General features: G+C 38.6%; 1 protein-coding gene across 1 annotated transcript in view; it reads right to left on the bottom strand.

Moving 5' to 3' along the window:
- Nucleotides 1–355: 355 nt before the first annotated feature.
- Nucleotides 356–21,182, bottom strand: part of cachd1 (cache domain containing 1) — an 81,647-nt gene continuing 60,820 nt past the window's right edge. The window contains exons 17-27 of the mRNA XM_056258820.1: nucleotides 20,630–20,752; nucleotides 18,707–18,806; nucleotides 18,393–18,509; nucleotides 17,930–18,090; nucleotides 15,204–15,290; nucleotides 14,271–14,387; nucleotides 13,535–13,686; nucleotides 13,107–13,268; nucleotides 9,676–9,753; nucleotides 7,609–7,710; nucleotides 356–1,788 (exon numbers count right to left, since the gene is read on the bottom strand). Coding sequence (XP_056114795.1) covers nucleotides 1,541–1,788; nucleotides 7,609–7,710; nucleotides 9,676–9,753; nucleotides 13,107–13,268; nucleotides 13,535–13,686; nucleotides 14,271–14,387; nucleotides 15,204–15,290; nucleotides 17,930–18,090; nucleotides 18,393–18,509; nucleotides 18,707–18,806; nucleotides 20,630–20,752 — 1,447 coding nt within the window. The 3' untranslated portion in view covers nucleotides 356–1,540. The remainder of the gene's footprint in view (nucleotides 1,789–7,608; nucleotides 7,711–9,675; nucleotides 9,754–13,106; nucleotides 13,269–13,534; nucleotides 13,687–14,270; nucleotides 14,388–15,203; nucleotides 15,291–17,929; nucleotides 18,091–18,392; nucleotides 18,510–18,706; nucleotides 18,807–20,629; nucleotides 20,753–21,182) is intronic.

Genomic DNA, 21,182 nt, shown 5'->3' with positions numbered 1-21,182 from the left:
CACATCAAATATGATTCATAGATATGATTCAGCAGTCTCTAAGGTATACTTGCTTAACACTGTCACTGTAACAGATTGAGTTTGAAATTTCACAGGGACATGGCTGGACAGAACTAATACCAGACTTCTGTATCATGTGAGAAAAGTTGTTTTGATCATTTAAGATCACTTGACTCATGATTTTGGCCGTGCTATCTCGTCACAGATAAATTAAAATCATAAACGATTCATTAGCTATTTCCTCCACCCAAATCTCAATGCGATTTAAGAGCATATGCAGAAGAAAAAAAATCCACAGCTCCCATGAAACCAACTCAATAAACACTGACAAAATAAAACACTTCTGACGAGGATAAAAGATTTGTAGTGTATGACACATTTATAGCTACTTTGTTAAATTTTAGATGTATATACATGGTATATCATTTCATTCTGAAAACAATAGACACAATCCCTCTAAAACCATAGGAGCACAATGTCTACATATCAGTAGACAGGCAGTTGAGTAAAAGTGCACATGGGTTTAGAAGGATCTGAAAAATATCATGGCATTCCATCAATACTGACTAATGACTTTTTAAAAAATCGACAACATTAATGGAGACGATCCATCTGTGGTATCACACATCCATCGCATTCACAAACAATTACGTACACAAGCACCAACACATGCACACTCAGTTTCTTTCTCTCTCGTACACCAAATGTAAAATAATCAGGCAGACAGAAACACGACGAAAGTTTTCACACACACACAGTAGCAGGACTGAGCATTGTCTCTCTCCCAGTCATCTTTTAAAAAATGTCAAATATCCTGCACTGGGTTTGCGGCCCAGAACACCTTGGTCACATTGCACAGTGTCTTGAAATTCCCCCATCATGTCATACCGTCAAAAAACAAACAAACCAGAGAGTGACGGCTCATCAGAATACAACACTTTTTCACGTCTCCTTGATGTGCAGCACAGGCATTCATGTCTATTGTTCCTTGAAATGCTTTGTTTACTCTCCCCACAAGAAATTCTCATGGCATGCGTGAGACTCAAATGTGCCATGAATCGAATCCTTCAAGGCTGCTACGCAGTCAAAACGAGGACAGAAAACCAGGGCCGGGTTCAAAAATGGGCTCCACAGGCCAAGCAGAGAGCTGACAAATTCAGTCAGTCAATTTCTCTTTTCTCCCCATTCATTTATCTCCATCTCCACTCCTGTTAAATAAATAGTAGAAAAATAATCCTTTCATCTTCATTGTTTCTTGGAAAAATAGAAAGAAAAAAACTAAAAACAAGGAGCTTTGTATTGTATGCACCTGCCAAATCCACTCCCTAATGAGGGAGGGTCAAATGTTCACCCCCATGGTCACTAAGCACAAAACACCTCTGGCCACCATCAGTGGATGCCCAGGGAGAGCTGGGAGTTCAGGTTCTCTCCTAGTTTTGGGCCTGACTGGAGGGCTGGCTGATGTTGGGGGTGATGGATGAAGATATCAGTGGCATTAAGGCAGGGTTGGCGGGTTGTTTGGGGTCAAGGGCGGGCCGGATCAGCACTCGGCGTCTACGCTGTGCACGGTGACGGCCGCCTGGAGATGGTGCGTGTGCAAGTGCAGGGGGTGGTGCGTGTGGGGGTGCCGATAGGGATGGAACTTATGGCTGAGGAGAGCGGCTGTCTGCGGAGGAGTGTCCAGGTCGAGGTCCTCGTCGTGATTGCCCACATCAACGCCTGCTGATAGAGGATCGTTGTTGCCGGGCGGGTTCTCGCTGTCCTCCTGAGGGCTCATGGTGCTATAACCTACATATAAATACATATGGAATCACAATCAATATTTTCCGAAGCTACAGTATGAATTAACTTTGAATCTAAAATGTTCTACTAGTATAGCTAACAGCTTTTTGTATCTCTAAAGCAGCAGTTAGAAGAGAAATTTAAAACTGAGAATTTTGTAGAAACTGCTGATCGAAATCATGAGCACTTTAGTCCCACGTTAAACTAATCATCTTAATGAATCATAATCCATTCTAATCTCATACTCTTCACACGGAAAAACCAACATAATCTCTTTTTCCCATAAGAATTATACAAAAACCCGTAATTAAAATCTGACTCATGACAGAGTAATATTTTTAAAAACAGCAATATTGTATAATATTATTACAATTTACAATAACTGTTTTTAATAACACATTTTAAAATGTAATTTATTCCTGTGATGGCAAAGCTGAATTTTCAGCATCATTACTCCAGTCTTCAGTGTCACATAATCCTTCAGAAATCATTCTAATATGCTGATTTGCTGCTCAAGAAACATTTCTTATTATTATCTTATTTAGCTGAAAAGAATTTCAAAAGAACACCATTTTTTATCAATCAATAAATCTTTTTGTCTTTGGCATCCTTGCCAAATAAAGCATTCATGTGTGTTTTTTTTTTTCCATCTTACTGACCCATAACTTTTGAACATTATCGTATATATATACAGGCCAGCTGACAGTCTTGCCTGGGCCCGGGGCAAGATAATCTTAAGATTTATTTTTATAAAACACCATATACTTTTACCCAAAATGAATAATAAAAACACGTTTAAATTGGTAGATTTTCTATAAATGTCTTAATTTTCTTTTCTGACATAGCCTACTGCAGTTCTTGTTAAAACACACTAGACATGCATAATCTGTGCATTTTGGGCACTTTTTGTGTGAAATCATATTTATTTTTTGTCCATCAAAAGTGTGCTTTCACTTTTAAGCATGAGCAGCGCAGCAAAAATAGACTCGGATCTGACCCATTATCTGTTCACCGATGATGACGATGCATTTCAGCCGGCTTTTTATTTCTCATCTCCATAAATAGTAGTAAAGCTAATCCAAGGGCTAGAAATCAATGAATTCTTTGCTAATACTTCCTCGTCATCATGGAGAGCGCAGTTCGCACCGCTTTCTCCTTTCCACAAGCGTTTGCTCTCCCGTGGCGTCTGTCGTTGCTATGCAACAATGAATTTAGGTGCGCCTGTAAAAACGAGCGCGCCGCGTCGCTAGTTCTGGGCCCCCCTCCCTACCCTGGGCCCGGGACAACAGACCCGTTTGTCCCCCCCTGTCGGCGGGCCTGTATATATATATATTAGGGCTGGGAAAAAATTAATCGTAATTAATCGCATCCAAAATAAAAGTTTTGTTTACATAATATATGTGTGTGTAGTGTGTATAATTATTTTGTATATATAAATACACACATATGCATGTATATATTTAAGAAATATTCGCATGTATATACTGTATATATATTTATACATCATTTATATTATATATAAATATACATATTTTTATATTAATAACACATTTTTCTTAAATATATACATGCATGTGTGTGTATTTATATATACAAAATAATTATACACACTACACACACATATTTTATGTAAACAAAACTTTTATTTTGGATGCGATTAATCACGATTAATTTTTTCCCAGCCCTAATATATATATATTTATAAAACGGTTAGTTCCAATCCTTGATTCTGATTGGTCAATAGCTGTGCTTTATTCACGATAAAACACGGCTATGACCGCTTCACCCAACGGTTCTATGTATCACTACACAACACCCCTAGCAACCACTCTTAGCAACTTAAACAGATGTTTCATCTCATTGATATTGTTCATTTAAAGCTAGAGCAGAGCATTGTGAGAGATCGAGTAAGCGAGTGTACCTGCATTTACAGTAGACGTAGCATTTTCCTTCAGGTCAGTCCTATATTCATAATAAAAAAATGCGTTTGAATGTCCGCTGCATATTTTGTCCTTTTAACAGTCATGGGGTTTTCCGTGCATAACGTTAGTCATCTGTCAGTTGCGTCTGTCTTCTCCGTGATCACAAGTTCGAGTCCTTTCAAAAGCCTTCTCTACAGACTCACTCACTCACTCACTCACTCATAAAGACAGTCTTTGCCGCCATCTATTGGCGAAATAATATATGTAACTTCTGTTGCTGTTCACGTTCCGGGACTATTTTTTCCAGCGGAAGGCAGGCTTTTAGTGATTTTACTTCATGAAAGTTGCATAGATCAAGGGCGTAGGTTTAGGGGGGGACGCTAGGTACTAGTCCCAATCAATATTTTGAGATGACAAATTTGTCCCCACCAATATTTAGCAAGCTCCTTTGAACTGCTATTTTGATATTTGCGCTGCTATTTGGATCGATTCCAACGGCCAGGACGACGACAGTACAAGATACGCCGTAATTTGATTGGCGGCGGGGTATCTGACAGGCAGGCTACACGCGCGGGCCGGGACTACTTTTTGTGCTTGCACTCACTGGCAGCGAGCGGGTGGTGTGTGTGTGTGTGTGTGTGTGTGTGTGTGTGTGTGTGTGCGCGCGCGCGCGCGCGTGACGACGCCGACGGTAAGTTCCCAGGGCTGTCTCTCTGCCTGCACATATCCATGCATATACAAAGGCCAGGGTAAAACATTTTAATATTCCGTTTTTTGCCCCTTTTTGTACTTTGTAGTAGATCAGCTATGTCACCCAAGAAGAAGAAAGGGGACATACGAAGCTTTTTCATAAAGCAGAGTGTAAGTAGGCAAAAATAACTAGCCAAAATAGCAGTAGTAGGCCTAGTGACTGACCATGCTTTCAAATGCAGATTCTACTGCGGAAAATAGTATTAACTGGTGATCCTGGTTACCCAGGATATTGTTACAGTTAAACCTAGCTTCTGCAATTTTTCAAGGTTAGGAGCATTAATTAGGGGTGTGCCGCACGGATAGACTCATAGAAGTCGCGCTATCATGATAGACGTTAGCAAGTCACTGAATGTTAATTAGCCTACCTTAACTTAGAATCTTGCAGTCATAAACAGTGGATCATCTGAGACATTTTTCGTTTCTACATTCTGTTTATGTATTGTATTTGTGAGTGTAGCCTACTTGCTAGACACATGTCTGGAAAAACATTGGCAAAAAAGGCAAAAGTAAACACTGTTGGTTATTCAAATTTAATGAATCATTATTTGTTTGATAATATCCAAATAACAATATCTGGTAGGAGGGTTAAACTTGCTTTTTTTTTAAGGATAGAATATATCAATAGAATTTGACATAGAATAGAAGATAGATACATAATAATTTATGTTAAATAAAATGTTTGGTTGTTCAGCATTACAGTCTCAGGTTTTTATTTTTTGAGAGTGCATTTTTGAGATTATACAGTTATACTAGCTCTTTATTGACAGTATACAGGATGGTGTATCGGGGTCAGGATACAATATAATGAGATGGGGGGGGGGGGGGGGGGGGAGGTCAGATGGGATGTCCCCACCAAAGCTGAGACCAAACCTACGCCCATGGCATAGATACATATTTTTCGGCTTTAATATTTTTATTGTGTGGCAACCGTTTTATAAAAGCAATAAGGTACTCGAGGCAAGTGCTGTATCGTGAATAAGTAACGGCTGAAGGGGTTGCAGGCACTCCGCTTCGCGTCGTGCCTAACAACGCCCTCCAGCCGTTACTTATTCACGATACAGCACAGCCTCTCGTACCTTATTGCTTACATATATACACACATATATATATACAGTAGTGCCCAAAAGTGATGACATTTGTGATATTTTCAAATGATTACAAATTTGTTGCAGATTTTGTAAGCATATTTCATAGTTGAGCTTAGAGTCAATTGTTTTATTTGTGATAACGCAATGAAACATGCCAAATTGTGCGGACATCATTTTGGCTGTCATACAAAGAAATTATGAACAAGCAAAAACAAGGGAGAATCAACAAAATAATAATAACTGATTATGTTCTAGTCAATGTATGCTTTTTCCTGTGAGCCTTTTGTTTTTCTATGAATTGTTTATGCATAGTAAAATAAAACCTGTAGCTGTAGTTTACCATGTTTTGCCAAATAAATTTGTCAGATAAATAAAATCTCTTCCCTCATATTTAAATTATTTAAAAATATTATAAAATATGTTCCTTATATCTTGATGGTTTAATCAAACTTGTAGGGTCATTAAAGACACATACCTCCTCTGGACATCAGTTTTGGCCACTAATTGTAACAGTAACTACATAAACACTAAGAACAATAAATATATTGGATCAGTGATACAAAAAATGTTTTAACTAGTGCAATGCAATATTATAATAATAAAAACAGCTATTTGATATAAATGCATTGATACAGTAGCAGAAATGATTATAACATTTATGAAGTTGTGGTGCAGAGTAATGGCAGTAGTCCAAAGAGGCAGTTTTGCATTGAGGAACAATATCCTGATGCCTACTTCCTACTACACCTATTATTATACAAGCAGTTTTAAATATACAGACTTGAGAGACTATATAGAATATTTCTACAAAAATAAATAAAATGTGATTAGAAACTTGATGGTGAGAAATTTGATGTTGAAAAAACAAGCTCAAACTATACACTGTCCTCTGTCAAACTGCTGTTTAGACAACAATGCAAACAATACAAAGAAGAACATAAAAAAGCTGAAGCAAATAACAGATTAGACATTTTATGGCGACTAAATGTATGGTGGGAAAGAATTTGGCAATGCCTACTAAAACTTGTGTAGGAAACTTGTGTAATAATTTCTCAGCACGTCCTGAATTAAATGACGGTATAGTACTACAAAGAGCACAAAAAAGACTTGTCCTGCTGTCAAGTGGCCAAACGTCCAGCCACATTTGACATTTGAAACAGGGGAGGTGAATAGAAAGGTCAAAAACCTCTTATGATCCTGACTTTGATCAATGTTTGCATGAGCCGCCTCAGAGCGGATCTGGAATCAGCTTGGAAAACTCTGCAGTGAGAATGAAACAGCTGGGAGACTGATTCTGGATCAGGATATTTCCCAAAACATATCAAAAAGCCAAGCATTCAAACAAAAAGCATCTTCCTGGCAGTAAACATCTCTGTTTAGAGAAATTCTTTAAACCTCGTTCTACAGCGAGAACTCGTATATCTACATTGCTCCTGGCGAAAACTCTGTGTTGGTGGAGCGGTAATGAGTCAGAGCGCACAGGAAAAAGCTTCCCGCATACACACACTCAAAAGCCAAATCGATATTGCTTTAAAACGACCCCTTAAGCTGGATGACTGAGCAGGCGGTGGGAGGCGACCTTTAACCTAGCCAAATAAAAATACAGGGAAGAAACTTCTGTACTTGGTCTTTGCCACCTCTAACTGTTCTCGCATCTCTCAATCTACCTACTTTGCTGTCTTTCTTCCTCCGGTTTTCTCACTGCACCTCTCCTTGTGGAATAGGGCTGCCCTTTCTCCTCTTGCTGGTTACACAATGATCTCTAGAAAGCCTCATCCCTGAGGAGTGGCAGATTTAGCCTGCACTGTAGACTCTGCGTAACCCAAGCCTGGAGCCGCCAATGAAATGGATGCTGAACACAAGCATACACTGAACTCTTGGGGTAGGCTTTGCTTTATTTCAATCATAACATATTTTCAGGTGAGAAATTTGGTGGTGACACTTTTGAATTTTTCCTATGACCCTTGTTTCAAAAGGATCTTTTCAAACCTACTAATACCCTTTTTCCTTTAGAGTTTAAGGGAAGAGTGCACAGACACACACACACGAGCATGTGCGCTTACCGTGGTCACTTTCTGTCCCTGACCGGCCCCAGTATCTCCGCCGTCGTTCTGGACTGTGTGTGTGCCTCTCAATAACAGCAGCAATAAATCGAGTGTTACTAACTGTAGAGAGAGAGAGAGAGAGAGAGAGAGAGAGAGAGAGAGAGAGAGAGAGAGAGAGAGAGAGAGAGAGAGAGAGAGAGAGAGAGAGAGAGAGAGAGAGAGAGAGAGAGAGAGAGAGAGAGAGAGAGAGAGAGAGAAAGAGCCAAACGGTCATATAAGAATAAAACACTTGGGTCTGAGGCTCACCAGCAAGAGTACAGGAAATTTAAAAAGCAATAACACACTTGTAGATATTTCTCATATAAAAGGTTATACTGAGGATGAACTCGTAAACAATGAGGAAAAACTCAAAAATATGTCTAACTCAGACTTTCAAAGCACCATATCACACCACTGTGTGTATATTATGTGCACTGTATGTTAATTCCATTACATAAACAGTACAGTGTGTTAAAGTACCAATCAAACTGCCTGGTTTTGGTTCAGGTTCACGCATAATAATAATTCAGGTCAGGTTGGTGATTAATACAAAATGTGATCATTATAAATAGTTTGGGTAACACTAACAAAATATTTGTGTTTTTTATCATTAATTAAAGCATTACGCATCATGAACTAATGACCACTGAACAATTTTTGCATGTATTAATCCGTTACATTTCAAGCTGTATAAATTACTATTAATGTATAATAAACAAACATAATTTAACAATGCACAACAGTATATTTTAAAATGACCAACTCAAGGTTATTAAGTGCCATAAATAGTTGTTCATTGTTTGTTCAAGGCGTATTTACAACATATTGAACAGTTTTGTAAAATGTTATCATATTTTGTGTTTTAATGAACTACTTCTGCATATGCACAAACACTCTTTGAGTCAAGAGTTCAGAAAACTGTTGCCACACAATTTTGGGGGTTTCCTTCAATTTAAGGGAATATTTTGGATTTAATTCCCAAAGTTAAACTCAATCTACACCCTCTTTGGCGTAATGTTGATTCATAATTTGGTAACACTTTAGTTTAGGGTCCAATTCTCACTATTCAGGATGCATATTACTAGGATATTGGCTATTTATTAGTACTTATAAAGCACATATTAATGCCTTATTCTACATGACCATATTCTACATCCCTTAATCCTACCCAATACCTAAACGTAACAACTATCTTACTAACTACTACTAAGCAGTAAATAGGAGTTTGTTGAGGCAAAAGCCATAGTTAATAGTGAGAATTGGACCATTAACTGAAGTGTTACCAATAATTTTGACCTCAACCTCAGTTTGTAAAACAAAACTCCAATAAAATAAATGCACAAACAGTTTTGCACTTACACTGGTTGCCCTATAGACTTCCATCGGAAGTAACTTTCTGTATATGTTTTGTCTGTTTTCACAAACTGAGTCGATAGTATGAGCATTAGTACAAATTTCTCCTCATTCCCAATTCTTTCCACTGATAATCAGGATTATATCCATACAAACTGTTACTCATTCATTTAGATTTCTTACAGTTATGCATAATGTTTCATAATATGCGTTTCTTACAGTTATGCATGCAGAGCACAAAATCTAATTAAAACAACTCTGTGATGTAAATCAGATGGTATTGAAAAAAAATCTGATTACAGAATGTGCAACAGAACAAGAAAGACGATCAGGAACACATTATCGTATTGTCACTAAAGATGAGACCAATTACGACATTAGACTAACCCACATGGCTGTTTGAGGCAATTATCAAACAAGAATGACACAGTACCATTGTGAGCATGAATGCTCGCTTTTTACTCTAGGAGACTAAAACAGCACACCATACACAAAGAATTCAAGGATTATCATTCATTTGGTGTCTGATGCACTAAATCAGTGAAAAACAGCATTAATGGTACTAAGTATAATACTGCAGATTTGATGTACATAAAAACCCTCAGTGTAATTACTAATGCAAAAATGGGCATGAATGTGTCATCTGTGCTCATTTGTGTGCATCTGTGCCAGACAGACAGGCGGGTATCTTACTTATTCCTCTGTCTTCGTGACTGTCTTCATCACGGTCATCCCGCTCGTTGTCCAGGTTGGACATCCGCACAGACATCTCTGATGAAATAGAGAGAGGGAGACCAGACAGGCAGAGAAGAAGATTAAGACAGATGAAGCAACCTTGAACACATTCGATGTAATATATCTTTGTCTTCTCTTTTGGTCCACAGTTTTTCTAAAAAAAAAAATATTTGCCCACGAATGCCAATCAGATATTACAAAACTGAAGGAAGTCAGTTCAAGGGAATATAACATTCTCGTCTATTCAATTACAATAAAGTAGACTCTCTCAGACAGTTCATGTAACTGCAAATAAGAACCCGGTTTAAATTGCATCAGACCAAAAGTTATGAATCCTAGTCGTGCACATATAGAGGCGGAATTGGGAGCATTAGGGAGCAACTGCAAGGGAAGAGGGAATTGAACTCTTTAAAGCAACACCATGTGATTTTTCCTCAGCGGTCGCCCTACAGGTTGGAAGCAGAATTGTCCATTACTGCTGTCGTAAATAATTTAGCCTTCCGCAGCCGACTGTCGCACGCGCACGCTCGCTGTTTATCCAGCACCAGCTTTGGAATCAACAATGGCAGACATCCCAACCTGCAAGAAGTCATTTCAGACAGGGAGGTATATCTTGGTGACTGGATTGTTGACGTTGGGGGGCGGCTGGTGGCGGGTTGACTAGCTTTCGTGAGGCACACTCGCAAGGTCTCTCGCTCTCTCTCTCTCAGCCGTGCTCGCGCTATGTATGTTATGCGCGCAGTATGTTCTGTCTCGCATGCGCGCTCTAGATTCCGGCAGATCTGAACTAATTTGCGGGCATCAGGGAGACGCAGGAGACTCCCGGGAGACTTGGGATGTCTGCAATGGCCACAGACAATTTGAGGAAGTGGTGGGGGAAGTGACGCATGCCGTAAAGCAGTCGAATTTTGTAGTTCTTTTTGTGCACGGGTTCCTACCCGAAACTCGAAGTTACATAGTGCCAGTAAAAGCGATACAGACCACGTCAGGCTATGGCAGACGTGTCATTTAACTTATTTTAAGTCGATGTACCATCACAAGGGTCTTGGAAATATATTATGAAGGTTGAAAAACTACATAGTGTTACTTTAAATTACTTTTATATCCTTCTAAGGTCCTTTTAGCGGTCAGCTTTAGTATCTCATTAGCACAGGGAGTAGCACACTTTAAAAGTAAGTGCACTCAATGATTGTGCCTCATTAAAGGGAGTTATACTTGCTCTGCCTCTAAAACGACTTTTCTTTTCAGGCTGACATCACTAGACTCTTTGTCAAGAGATCACTTGTCACCTTCTAATCAATTCTCGATTTATAAAGCCTACAATTTTAATCCCTGAATATCCTGTTTCACTCTGAATATGTTGCATTTTGGAAGTAACATTGGTTGTAAGGGCTGTGTCATGTTGACTTTGATTCAAAGTCATCATTAACATTCTTTTTTATCCAATGCTACTGTAAAACCTAACAATCAAATTTGCTAAATGAAAAAAAAGTTTTTTACTCAAATATTACTTAAACTTAATTGTACTTAATAGAAAAATAATAGCACTTATTGGGAGCACTTCGACTCGGCGCTGTAATATCTTCAATTGTGAAAAGTCCTCTCCCTCTCCCTGATACTTCGTCAACTCTACACAAAAAACTACTACTACTGCAGGCGTGCAGGTCACGTTGGTTCTATTGACGGAAATGACAGGGAGAGGGAGAGGGAGAGGGAGAGGGAGAGGGGGGAGTGGACTTTTCACAATTGAAGATATTACAGCGCCGAGTCGAAGTGCTCCCAATAAGTGTTCCGCCATACATTATAGTTATCCATTTTACCCGCTTATAAAAAGCGCCACATTTTATTTAGTGTCACCATACTTGGTCGTGTAACTACTCGTGTAACTATATTTAAATAGAGAAAACGTGGATGTGTTTGGTCGCTTCTAACTTCATCTCTGTTTGGCCCATATACAATGAATGGGGCTAAGCTAACTGCTCTCAAAGTTCTCCGCCCGACAGAGCGATTAAGTGCACGCACGCACTGAGACGAGAGAGGTATGTATCAACTCGTCTTAGATAAGAGAATAACATAGTTTAATATGAAAAAAACGGTGGAGTATCCCTTTAAGTAATATTTGAGTAAAATTAACTTTTTTTTTCCCTAACTGATTATATTAAGCAGAACTCAAATAGAATGAGTTACAACAGCGCTTATACAATATATATAGCGCTTTATACAATACGAGAATGATGCATTTCTGCTGTTGTTCAGCTATAGTCAGTTAAGTGTTGATTCAGTTCTGTTGTAAAGATCATCAGTTTAAATGAGTTCGTTTCATCTATAAAGCGGTTATAGTCTGCAAAAAATGATGTCATCGTCCAGCTCAGTTCAGTTCTAATTCAACAGAATCAGTACAGTCAGATCAATAATATTGTTGAATATTAAATGTTAAAACTAAGTGTCATTTATATGTTTTTAGTCAAGACTGATATAGGGGTGATCTGTTAGTGTTTAATGTTATGTTATGTTGTGATTTAAAAGGTATTCTGTTAGGTCGAGGATTGGCCAAATAACATTAAGTCTTTCGGTGCGTCTGAAATAGGTACTACATTTTAATTTGAACTTACTTTGCGACTGTTAAAAAAGTATGTTCTATATATTAAGAATATGGGTAGTATGAATTAATTTAAAAGAATTATTTTTTTTTTTTTAAGTTGTTACTGTCACATGACCTACCAGCGTCAGTTGTGTCGCTTCACTGTCATTCATAAATCCCGTGGCCTCATGGGATAGTGAAGTGTCCATCGAATGCTCACTTCAGAATCTCGGAGGAAGCAGTACATCATCTAGGTTCTTTTCACCCATGTTTTTCGAATACTACGTATTTTGATATTCTACTCTGTTGGCGTACTGTTTTTCACATACTATATAGTAGGGAAGTATTCTATTTCAGAAGGAGTGTATATGTTGCTTTATTTATAAAAGCAATGGCTGTGCACTCTTCAGCACAGTGATAGTCTCTGTGCTATTTAATGTACATGCAAGTGTGCTTGTGCTGATGCTAGTTAGCAGTTAACACTACAGTGAAATATTATAGTTAGTTTAAAGATTCTGATTTTAATGGTTTAATGCAATTTAATTAAGTTTCAGCTACACATGTATTTAAGTGGAATTATAGTTTAATTTAACATTATGTGGACTCAAATGGAATAAGTTGACAGTACTCATAAACATTGGTTTTTAAACTTAAATGGTTCCAGGCAATCGTATTCCAAAATGGTTTGAGTTACCTTAACTCGTTGGATTTTACAGTGCAAACTAATAAAGTAAAATAAAAATGACAATAGAGTCAAACATTATTTCCAAACAGCCCCAGCCCCAAGACTTAAAGTGTCCAGACTCACCCTGTGCGGCCAGCGGGGACATGTGCTGATGGCTGCGACGGTGGATCTGGTGCCTGTAGGCATACACAGCCAACACCAGCACCATAATGCATCCCATAATCCCTCCTGCTACTGGCCCCACGGGCGCACTCTTGATCATGTTCAGCGAAGCCAACTCCTCGTCTGCACAGAGACAAGTAGTACAAAAATAATTATATAATGAAATAATCAAATACAGCATACACGCTAGCAAAAATCCTCAAGGTACAATGTGTGACTCATAAAGTCAGTGTACGTCAAACGTCTGTGCATATTTTTCTAAAACAGCAAAACTATAATAAAAAGAAACAATTAACTAGTTGCCTCTGCTATTTACCAACAAATGCTATTATAAACATAAAATATATATTAATAAACTCCAATAAGTGTGACTTCAACAGTTAGCTCACCTATAATGCCCAGTCCATCCACATAAGGACTCTTGGCACCCACTATCCCTCCAAAACATTCCTTCTGCAGTGCACAGTAAGGCTTATCCAGGTGGGTCTTTCCATCGCTGTCCACCATACACCACTCACAGTCCAGAACTCCAAAACAGTCACTGAAACCCAGAACATACACATATATATATATATGACATACACTACCGTTTAAAAGTTTAGCGTCTGTGAGATTTTCATTTAGTTGATCAAAAATACAGTAAAAAAGCAATATTTTGAAACTTTATTACCATTAAAAAGAACAGTTTTCTATTTGAATATATTTAAAAAAGTTATTTATTTCTGTGATGCAAAGCTGAATTTACAGCAGCCATTACTCCAGTCTTCATTGTCACAGAAATCATTGTAATATACATGCATATAAGCATTTTATTAAGTAGATTATATACATTTATTTTCTTATTTCCAAAAGTTGTGAACATGCATATTTAACATCTAGTCACACAAAACACAGTTCTGGTTTTTTGAGTCTACTATGAACGAAAGCATGCAAATCATTCAAACGCATAACTAATCATCAATCTTTAATATTAGCAGATGTTGACTGATCTTGAGAAACACACATGCTTTTTGTTCTGGTCAGCAAAGGTTGTGAATAAGTGAAATGAGAATCAGTATTACTCTCAGAGACTCTGTGTTTCTGTTAAGGTCAGGCTGATCCCAACTGATACAGTATATGGCGTACCTGCTGGTGAAGCGCTGGCTGCATCTGGTGTTGATGCACTGAGGCAGAGTATCCTGTAGACTGGGCTCAATTACAGTCAAAGACAAAGGCTCCTGGTGCACGTCGCAGCTTGGGTTTCTGCACACACACACACACACACACACACACACACAGTGGTAAGGCAAGCTGAGTCAGTTAGGATCTAAATACAACATGGAACTCATTAAACTCAAAGCTATTTGTAATTACTAACAGTCTGGCAATGTTGTTCTGTAGATAAATGACTTGCAACAGACAACTAAATGAACAATATTTATTGTTACACAATAACACCCAGCTCTCTGTAGTAAAGTACAGATTTATTAGTATTCAATTTTACATATTTTCACTAAATGAACAGATGGCGCAGTGACAGAAAGGTAAATGCCTTGAGATCTCTCAGCTGGGAATAATGCGACAAACCTGAACGTGTCTAAATGTCTATTGAGGAACAATTCTGAGCTGAACGGCTAATTCAGGACACAGGTGGCTGGATATCTATTCATCGTGACAAACAAGAACTTGGTGAAGTGACAGGCAGAAGTGAGTGAGTGTGTGTGTGTGTGTGTGTGTGTGTGTGTGTGTGTGTGTGTGTGTGTGTGTGTGTGTGTGTGTGTGTGTGTGTGTGTGTGTGTGTGTGTGTGTGTGTGTGTGTGTGTGTGTGTGTGTGTGTGACTAAGTGTGATTCATTCCAGTGCATGCTGATGAGAATCTCATGTGGTCCAGTCAGTGATTAATTTATGGATCATATATCGTTGCAGTCTATTCTCTATTCTCCAAACACTTAAGAGGCAACCTTTGCATCCTAACACATTGTGTACAACATGTAACATGGTTTAAAAAGGCTTAATGTCTACTTTTACATGTCTTTCTAGAAATAATGCAAGAGTGTCCCGAAGAGCAGCAGTGGTTTACCTGTTCTCAGCGTTGGTGAGGTTGCCAGTACATTCGTTCACCTCTAGAGGGCATTCACAGGGACACTCACATTCATTCTGCTCCATTCTGTGGAAGATAGGAATATACTGAGAAAGTCTGTTTGAAGGTCTTTTAAAGCTGCTTTGAAACAATATGTATTGTGAAAAGCGCTATACAAATAAATTTGAATTGAATTGAATTGAATTTTAACCTGGAACTATCAACTTGACTATTATTTATATATAGTGACATAAAGACCCCATAAAAGCAAAATTTGAGTTGTGTGGCTTTTAGTCCAAGTCTATCACCTTTGAAGCAACCTCCTAAAAGTTGATGGAAATATTTTTACCAGTTAAATGCATTTTCATGGTTTCATTGATTTCAAAAGTCCAATCAAATGTTCATGGTTCATGGCTGTAACCATAGACTGTAAAAAAAGATGGGCCGCACGTTTCCGCTTCCTTTCACTGTAGAAAAATGAAGCCAAAATATCCCAGTAATCAGGGCTGCCAAGTGCCAACTCTCACGCATTCAGCGTGAGACTCACGCAATTGACCCAATTCTCACGCTCTCACGCCACACCTTCGATTTCTCACGCTGAAGTGTCAACCCGGTCGGTCAAATGCCTGAAAGATGAGTTTATCTATAGATCTACCTGTTGAGCCACTCGTGATCGACTAGTTATACCGCAAATTATTTAAAATATCCCGTAATCTAGAGCGAGCGTGCATGCGAGACAGATATTGTACTCCAAACCGCGCGCGCGCACGGCAGAGAGGTAAGCGAGCGAGAGACCTTGCGTCATCGAAATGCTTTGACTTCACTTTTCAGGACTTGTACAGCACACTTGACTGTAGCTAAAGCCTATTGGCAATTGCCAAAAAGTATTAACCATTCAATGTGTCCAACCTAAACTTCCAGTTTCTATGAAATACACTAACACAGGATGGAAATCTCAAACCATTTCAGTGGGTCCTTAAATATGAGAATGGGGAAATTTAAGTATAGACAGGTACATTATTAGTATGAAGTGTAATGAAATAATAAGTGTAATTTAATTTAATTGGCTATAACAATCTATTACAAACTCCTTGTATTTTCATTATAACACACACAATAAAAAAAATGCCATTCAAATATTTGGGGTCAGTACTTTTTTCTTTTTTTTAAAGAAATTAATACTTCTATTTAGCAATGATGCATTAAATTGATTAAACTTTTTTTTTTATAATGTTACAAAAGTTTTCTATTTAAAATAAATTCGTCTTTTGGTCTTTCTATCCATCAAAAATCCTGAAAAAATTGCATCAGGATTTCCACAAAAACATTAAGCAGCACAACTGTTTTTTAACATTGATAATAAATGTTTCTTGTGCACCAAATCAGCATATTAAAATGATTTCTGAAGGATCATGTGACACTGAAGACTGGAGTAGAGTTCTCAACGGGTCGGGTCGGCCCGACAAACCCGACAGGACCCACGGTTCGGGTCGAAAATATAAGCAAATGACTCGGGTCGGACCTCGGGCTTAATCTATTCCTGACCTAAGGGTAAATGTGCAACTATATGTCAAGTCCCGCCTGTCAGCTGCGTAGCAACCGGTACCCGAGGGCCCAGGTGAAGCGAGCCAGGAGACGAGTGCTTCCTCGTCGGCAGCAGCACTGGCACCTGCCGCAAAGGAAACACCGCGCTTTGATGAAATAGGAAAATGTCTTCGGGGGTCGGGGGGGGGGGGGGGGGGGGTGGGGGGACCGAATCAGAAGAGGCTGAGGTTGACAGTTACGTCCGCCAAAGGCCAACAATGACCGACGATCAGGACCTGCTGGGCTGGTGGAAGTCCAACAGCAGCGTGTATCCCCAAACTGGCTCAGTTGGCACGGCAGGAGCTCTGTGTGCCGGCCAGCAGCAGCAGCAGCAGCGAGAGGCTATTCAGTGTGGCTGGCCGTACCATTGAAGAGAGGAGAACACGCCTCAGTCCATCCACTACTGGTCCTCCACGATGTCTTATAACCATACGATTATGTTTGTAGGCTAGGCCTATTTTGTTTCAAAACTCTTCAAAAATTGTGTGGTGTGAAAAGTAGCCCGCCTGCTGGCTGGGTACATGTTTGAGTTCTTTTTATTTATTATTGTGTGAAGATTTTTATTTAAGGCATATTTATATAGCCTATGTATATTTAAAGTTTATTGTTTCAGTTGTTTGTAACGTTTGTATTGTTAAAAGGCGTGAACATTAAAGATTGATTTGAATTCCCGTCTGCTGGTCATGATAATAGCGCGTATGAGAAAAAGAGAAAAAGCCCGGGACGGGTTCGGTCAGATAATTCATGTTGATGTGTCGGGTTACATCGGGTCCGGGCTTTAAAAGCCACGGGCCGGGTCGAGTTGTAATTTTCAGGCCCGTTGAGAACTCTAGACTGGAGTAATGACTGCTGAAAATGTAGCGTTTCCATCACAGAAATAAAACACATTTTAAAATGTATTAAAATAAAGAAAACAGTTATTTTAAATTGTAATAATATTTCACAATATTACTGTTTTTACTGTATTTTTTTTTTAATCAAAAAAAAAATGTAGCCTTGATGAGCATAAGAGACTTCTTTCAAAAACATTTAAAAAAATCTTACTGACCCCAAACTTTTGAACGGTAGTATAAATAAATAAATAAAGCTCTGCCTTAACATTTACATAAATTAATAGGAGTTCTGCAGAAGTTAAACATTACCTGTGGCAGTTAAGACAGAGCCGATCCACAGTACTGCAAGCACAGAAGGCCAGTGAATCACAGGTCTCATTCACAATGCCAGCAAACGCATTGGTTCCTGGGATACGGGTGAGCCGGTACTTTGAGCAATGACTGCCATGCACTAGGTTTGTCAGATCACCCTTAAAAATCACAAACACACAGAAAGGCATCAACGAATTATTTGATTTCATAAGTCGTTCACTCTACGCATACAGTTTCTGAAAAAAAAAAAGCCACAACTTTCTTCATTTGAAATAAATAAATATACTATAAAGCACATCTGCTATAGCTGCTATTCAAATAACCTCCACTAGGTGGCGTCCAAACATCATTCAAATCAGAAACAGACTTATTAACCGTATTGTAAAAACGACGGGATTGTCCCTTAAAACAGGATTTACAGCAGCTTTATATGACATTATTTATATGTAACTCCACTCACCACAATGCTGGTGTTGAACTTGTAGAAACGCTGCACGGTACGATCACTGAAACTGTTACACAGGTTCTTCTTCACAAAGTTGGGGTGGTTAAGAATGTCATTGGCCACTAGAGGCTCCTAAAGTCAAGCAAAACAGGAGAAGCAGATGAACTCAAGAAGCTTGCTTTCTTTTTTTGTTTCATTACCAATCATTGAATATAATATGGCTAAAAAAAAAAAGAAACTACTTTCCTCAGGGCAAAAAAACTGCCATGAAAAGCCTATTTTCTTGTTCAAGAGAGGTAAAGTTAGGCCTGAGATCCACAGTTCCCTACCTTATGAGTAATATGTTGCTGTTCTGCAGGAGCGTGGCCCTTCGGATCGATCAGGGTCGGATGGGCCACCAGATATCCTCGGTCCTCCATGATAAAACACCTACACATATATATATATATATATATATATATAAAGAAGACCAAGACAAACAGGGTCAAGCAACCGGAGCCTGTACAAAGATCCAAGATGACATTTAGAGGGGAAAGGTGGAAGGAAACAGTAGATGGCTTCCTGTATGTTCATAGAGTACCATCTGCAGTTCAGAACATTATTGTGTGGCACACTGAGGCATTCCACTTCACTAATCCGGTTTAATGACCATAGCACACTGAGGCCTCCACGGCACAGACAGATAAAGAGACAGAGAGAGCGTGAAGAGGGACAAAGAGAGAGACGAACTGGTAGAAATAGAGTTAAGAAGAAAGAAAAAGGGAGGGAAGAGAGGAATGAGAGGGAAGGGTAAAAGAGAGAGAAAAGAAGGGGGCACTGGCACCTAACATAACAGGATGTGTCTGGAATGCAGCCCTAATCAGCTTATCTCCCTTTGTGTCTTTCAGTCAGTCCTGAAAATCTTACTCTGTTTCTTCCATGGCATTTATATATTGCATCAGTATGGTTTATCTTCCGTGCTTGCAAAGGCAAGCATTACTATTGCTAATTCGTAAGGCTAAAACATTGTGCTGCAGACATAAATGCTACCGCAAATTGTACGGCTTATTGAGGAGGTGTGCCATTTTTTTTTTAATAAGAGATTGGACATGGCAAATTAAAAACGTGCAAAAATCCCTTAGACTTGCATTAAAAGGCATATATATTGGCCGTTGGAAAACTTGGAGAAAGTTCACACTAGAGGCTTAGTGAATACATATATCAGACTTCCATTTTGAATATGATATACTCATTAAATCAATTATAGTTATATATAAGCAATAATAGAGATATATTCAAAGCCCCCTCCACCCCCCTTTTTTAATTGACAGAAATAAGGAGCGTCTATAGATTAAAATAAGAAACTGCATTATAGTTAAAAAATCATACAAATAATTAAATTGTAGAATTCCAGAAATTCAGGTGAATTTAATTAAGAAGTATCTTGATTTTTAGTTGTTTTAGCTTTTTTTTTTTTTTTTCTTGTTTTAAAACATTTAAGTCATCTTAAACTTTGTTCCCCTGGTTGAGAACCACTGATCTAAATAATATATTTAAATATGCAAATATTAAATATTCAGGAACTGCATCTAAGATTAGATGGGGGCAATAAATAAAATATATTGGAAATTTTACATTTTTTTTTTTTTTTTTTTTTTTTTTATTAACGCTATTCATGCAACATTCTCTCTCTCTTAAAATGTAAAGGAGTGTAACCGTTAACATCATATATTATATACAGTATAAGGGTCTGTCGCACAAGACATGAGCTCACTGAGTCTGCCATTTTCCCCTGGCTATTATTCCTGGTCAGATGCTTTCATAAATATATTTGTTTCAAACATTTAGTAGTGCATCCCTTTTAACTTTGCACTAATTTCTTCTGCAACTAGGATATGATTAGCAAAAAATAAGTATCATTGTTCCAGTCTTTATACTTTTCCCTTCTTATATCTCCCCTCTCTCTATGTTCACCCTTCCCTCACTGTTTCTTGATCCCTACCTCAGATCTTTCTCATTCCATCCCCTTCTATCATAAAAGAGCGAGCTTAGAATCATGCAGAGAAGACTAAGTGAATACCTCTTTCCCAACAGAAGCAAATCTGATTAGTTTCATTTGAAAGAGCTTTAAAGAGCCTCTGTGGGGCATCGATAGCTTCAGGCACTACGCTGGACACCACTGCCGGAACACTGGGGTCTTGGCAGGCACTAGAGAGTTTGAGAAGAACCCAACAGAAATGAGATGGGGGTTGGGGTCGGTGGGAAGGCCTTACCGGATTTTGTTGCCCTTGTCTTGGTTGCAGATGGGCAGAAGATCAAGCAGAACTTTGTAGAAGTAGCGCAGAGTGAAGTCAATGCCCATAACCGCTACCGTGTAACCAGAGGCCATTTGGGAACTGGGAACGGAGGCAGATAAGTGTGTTGAACAATATGAAGGATGAGGAGATCTACAATATCATGGGTCACTGCAATGGAGCTTTATATCAGATCACACACTCCATAGTCACATTTCCTCCTCTTAAGAGAGAACTGATTGGGAAACATGGAGGGAAAACCTACTTTATCTACACCAGACATTCTGGAACACTGCCAGTTTCAAACAGCTTCATCATATCTCTAAACACACATGACTATACACACACACACACTGTACCAAGCACAAAGCTGACAGTGATAAGGCAGTTGTTTTTCAATAGCAACAAGTACTATTACGTACTATATATGCTATACATTCTTCAACTAGACAGGAAAAAAAAGGTGCTATTTAAGAAAAAGTGACAAAATTAGTTGCACAATTAATTTGCTTAATTTTTACATTAAAGGGAC

This window comes from Rhinichthys klamathensis, unplaced genomic scaffold (assembly GCF_029890125.1).
Source record: "Rhinichthys klamathensis goyatoka isolate OS25496 unplaced genomic scaffold, OSU_Roscu_1.1 h1tg000160l_1, whole genome shotgun sequence".
In the NCBI taxonomy this organism is placed as follows: domain Eukaryota; kingdom Metazoa; phylum Chordata; class Actinopteri; order Cypriniformes; family Leuciscidae; genus Rhinichthys; species Rhinichthys klamathensis.
This window is presented reverse-complemented; position numbering and strand designations above follow the sequence as displayed.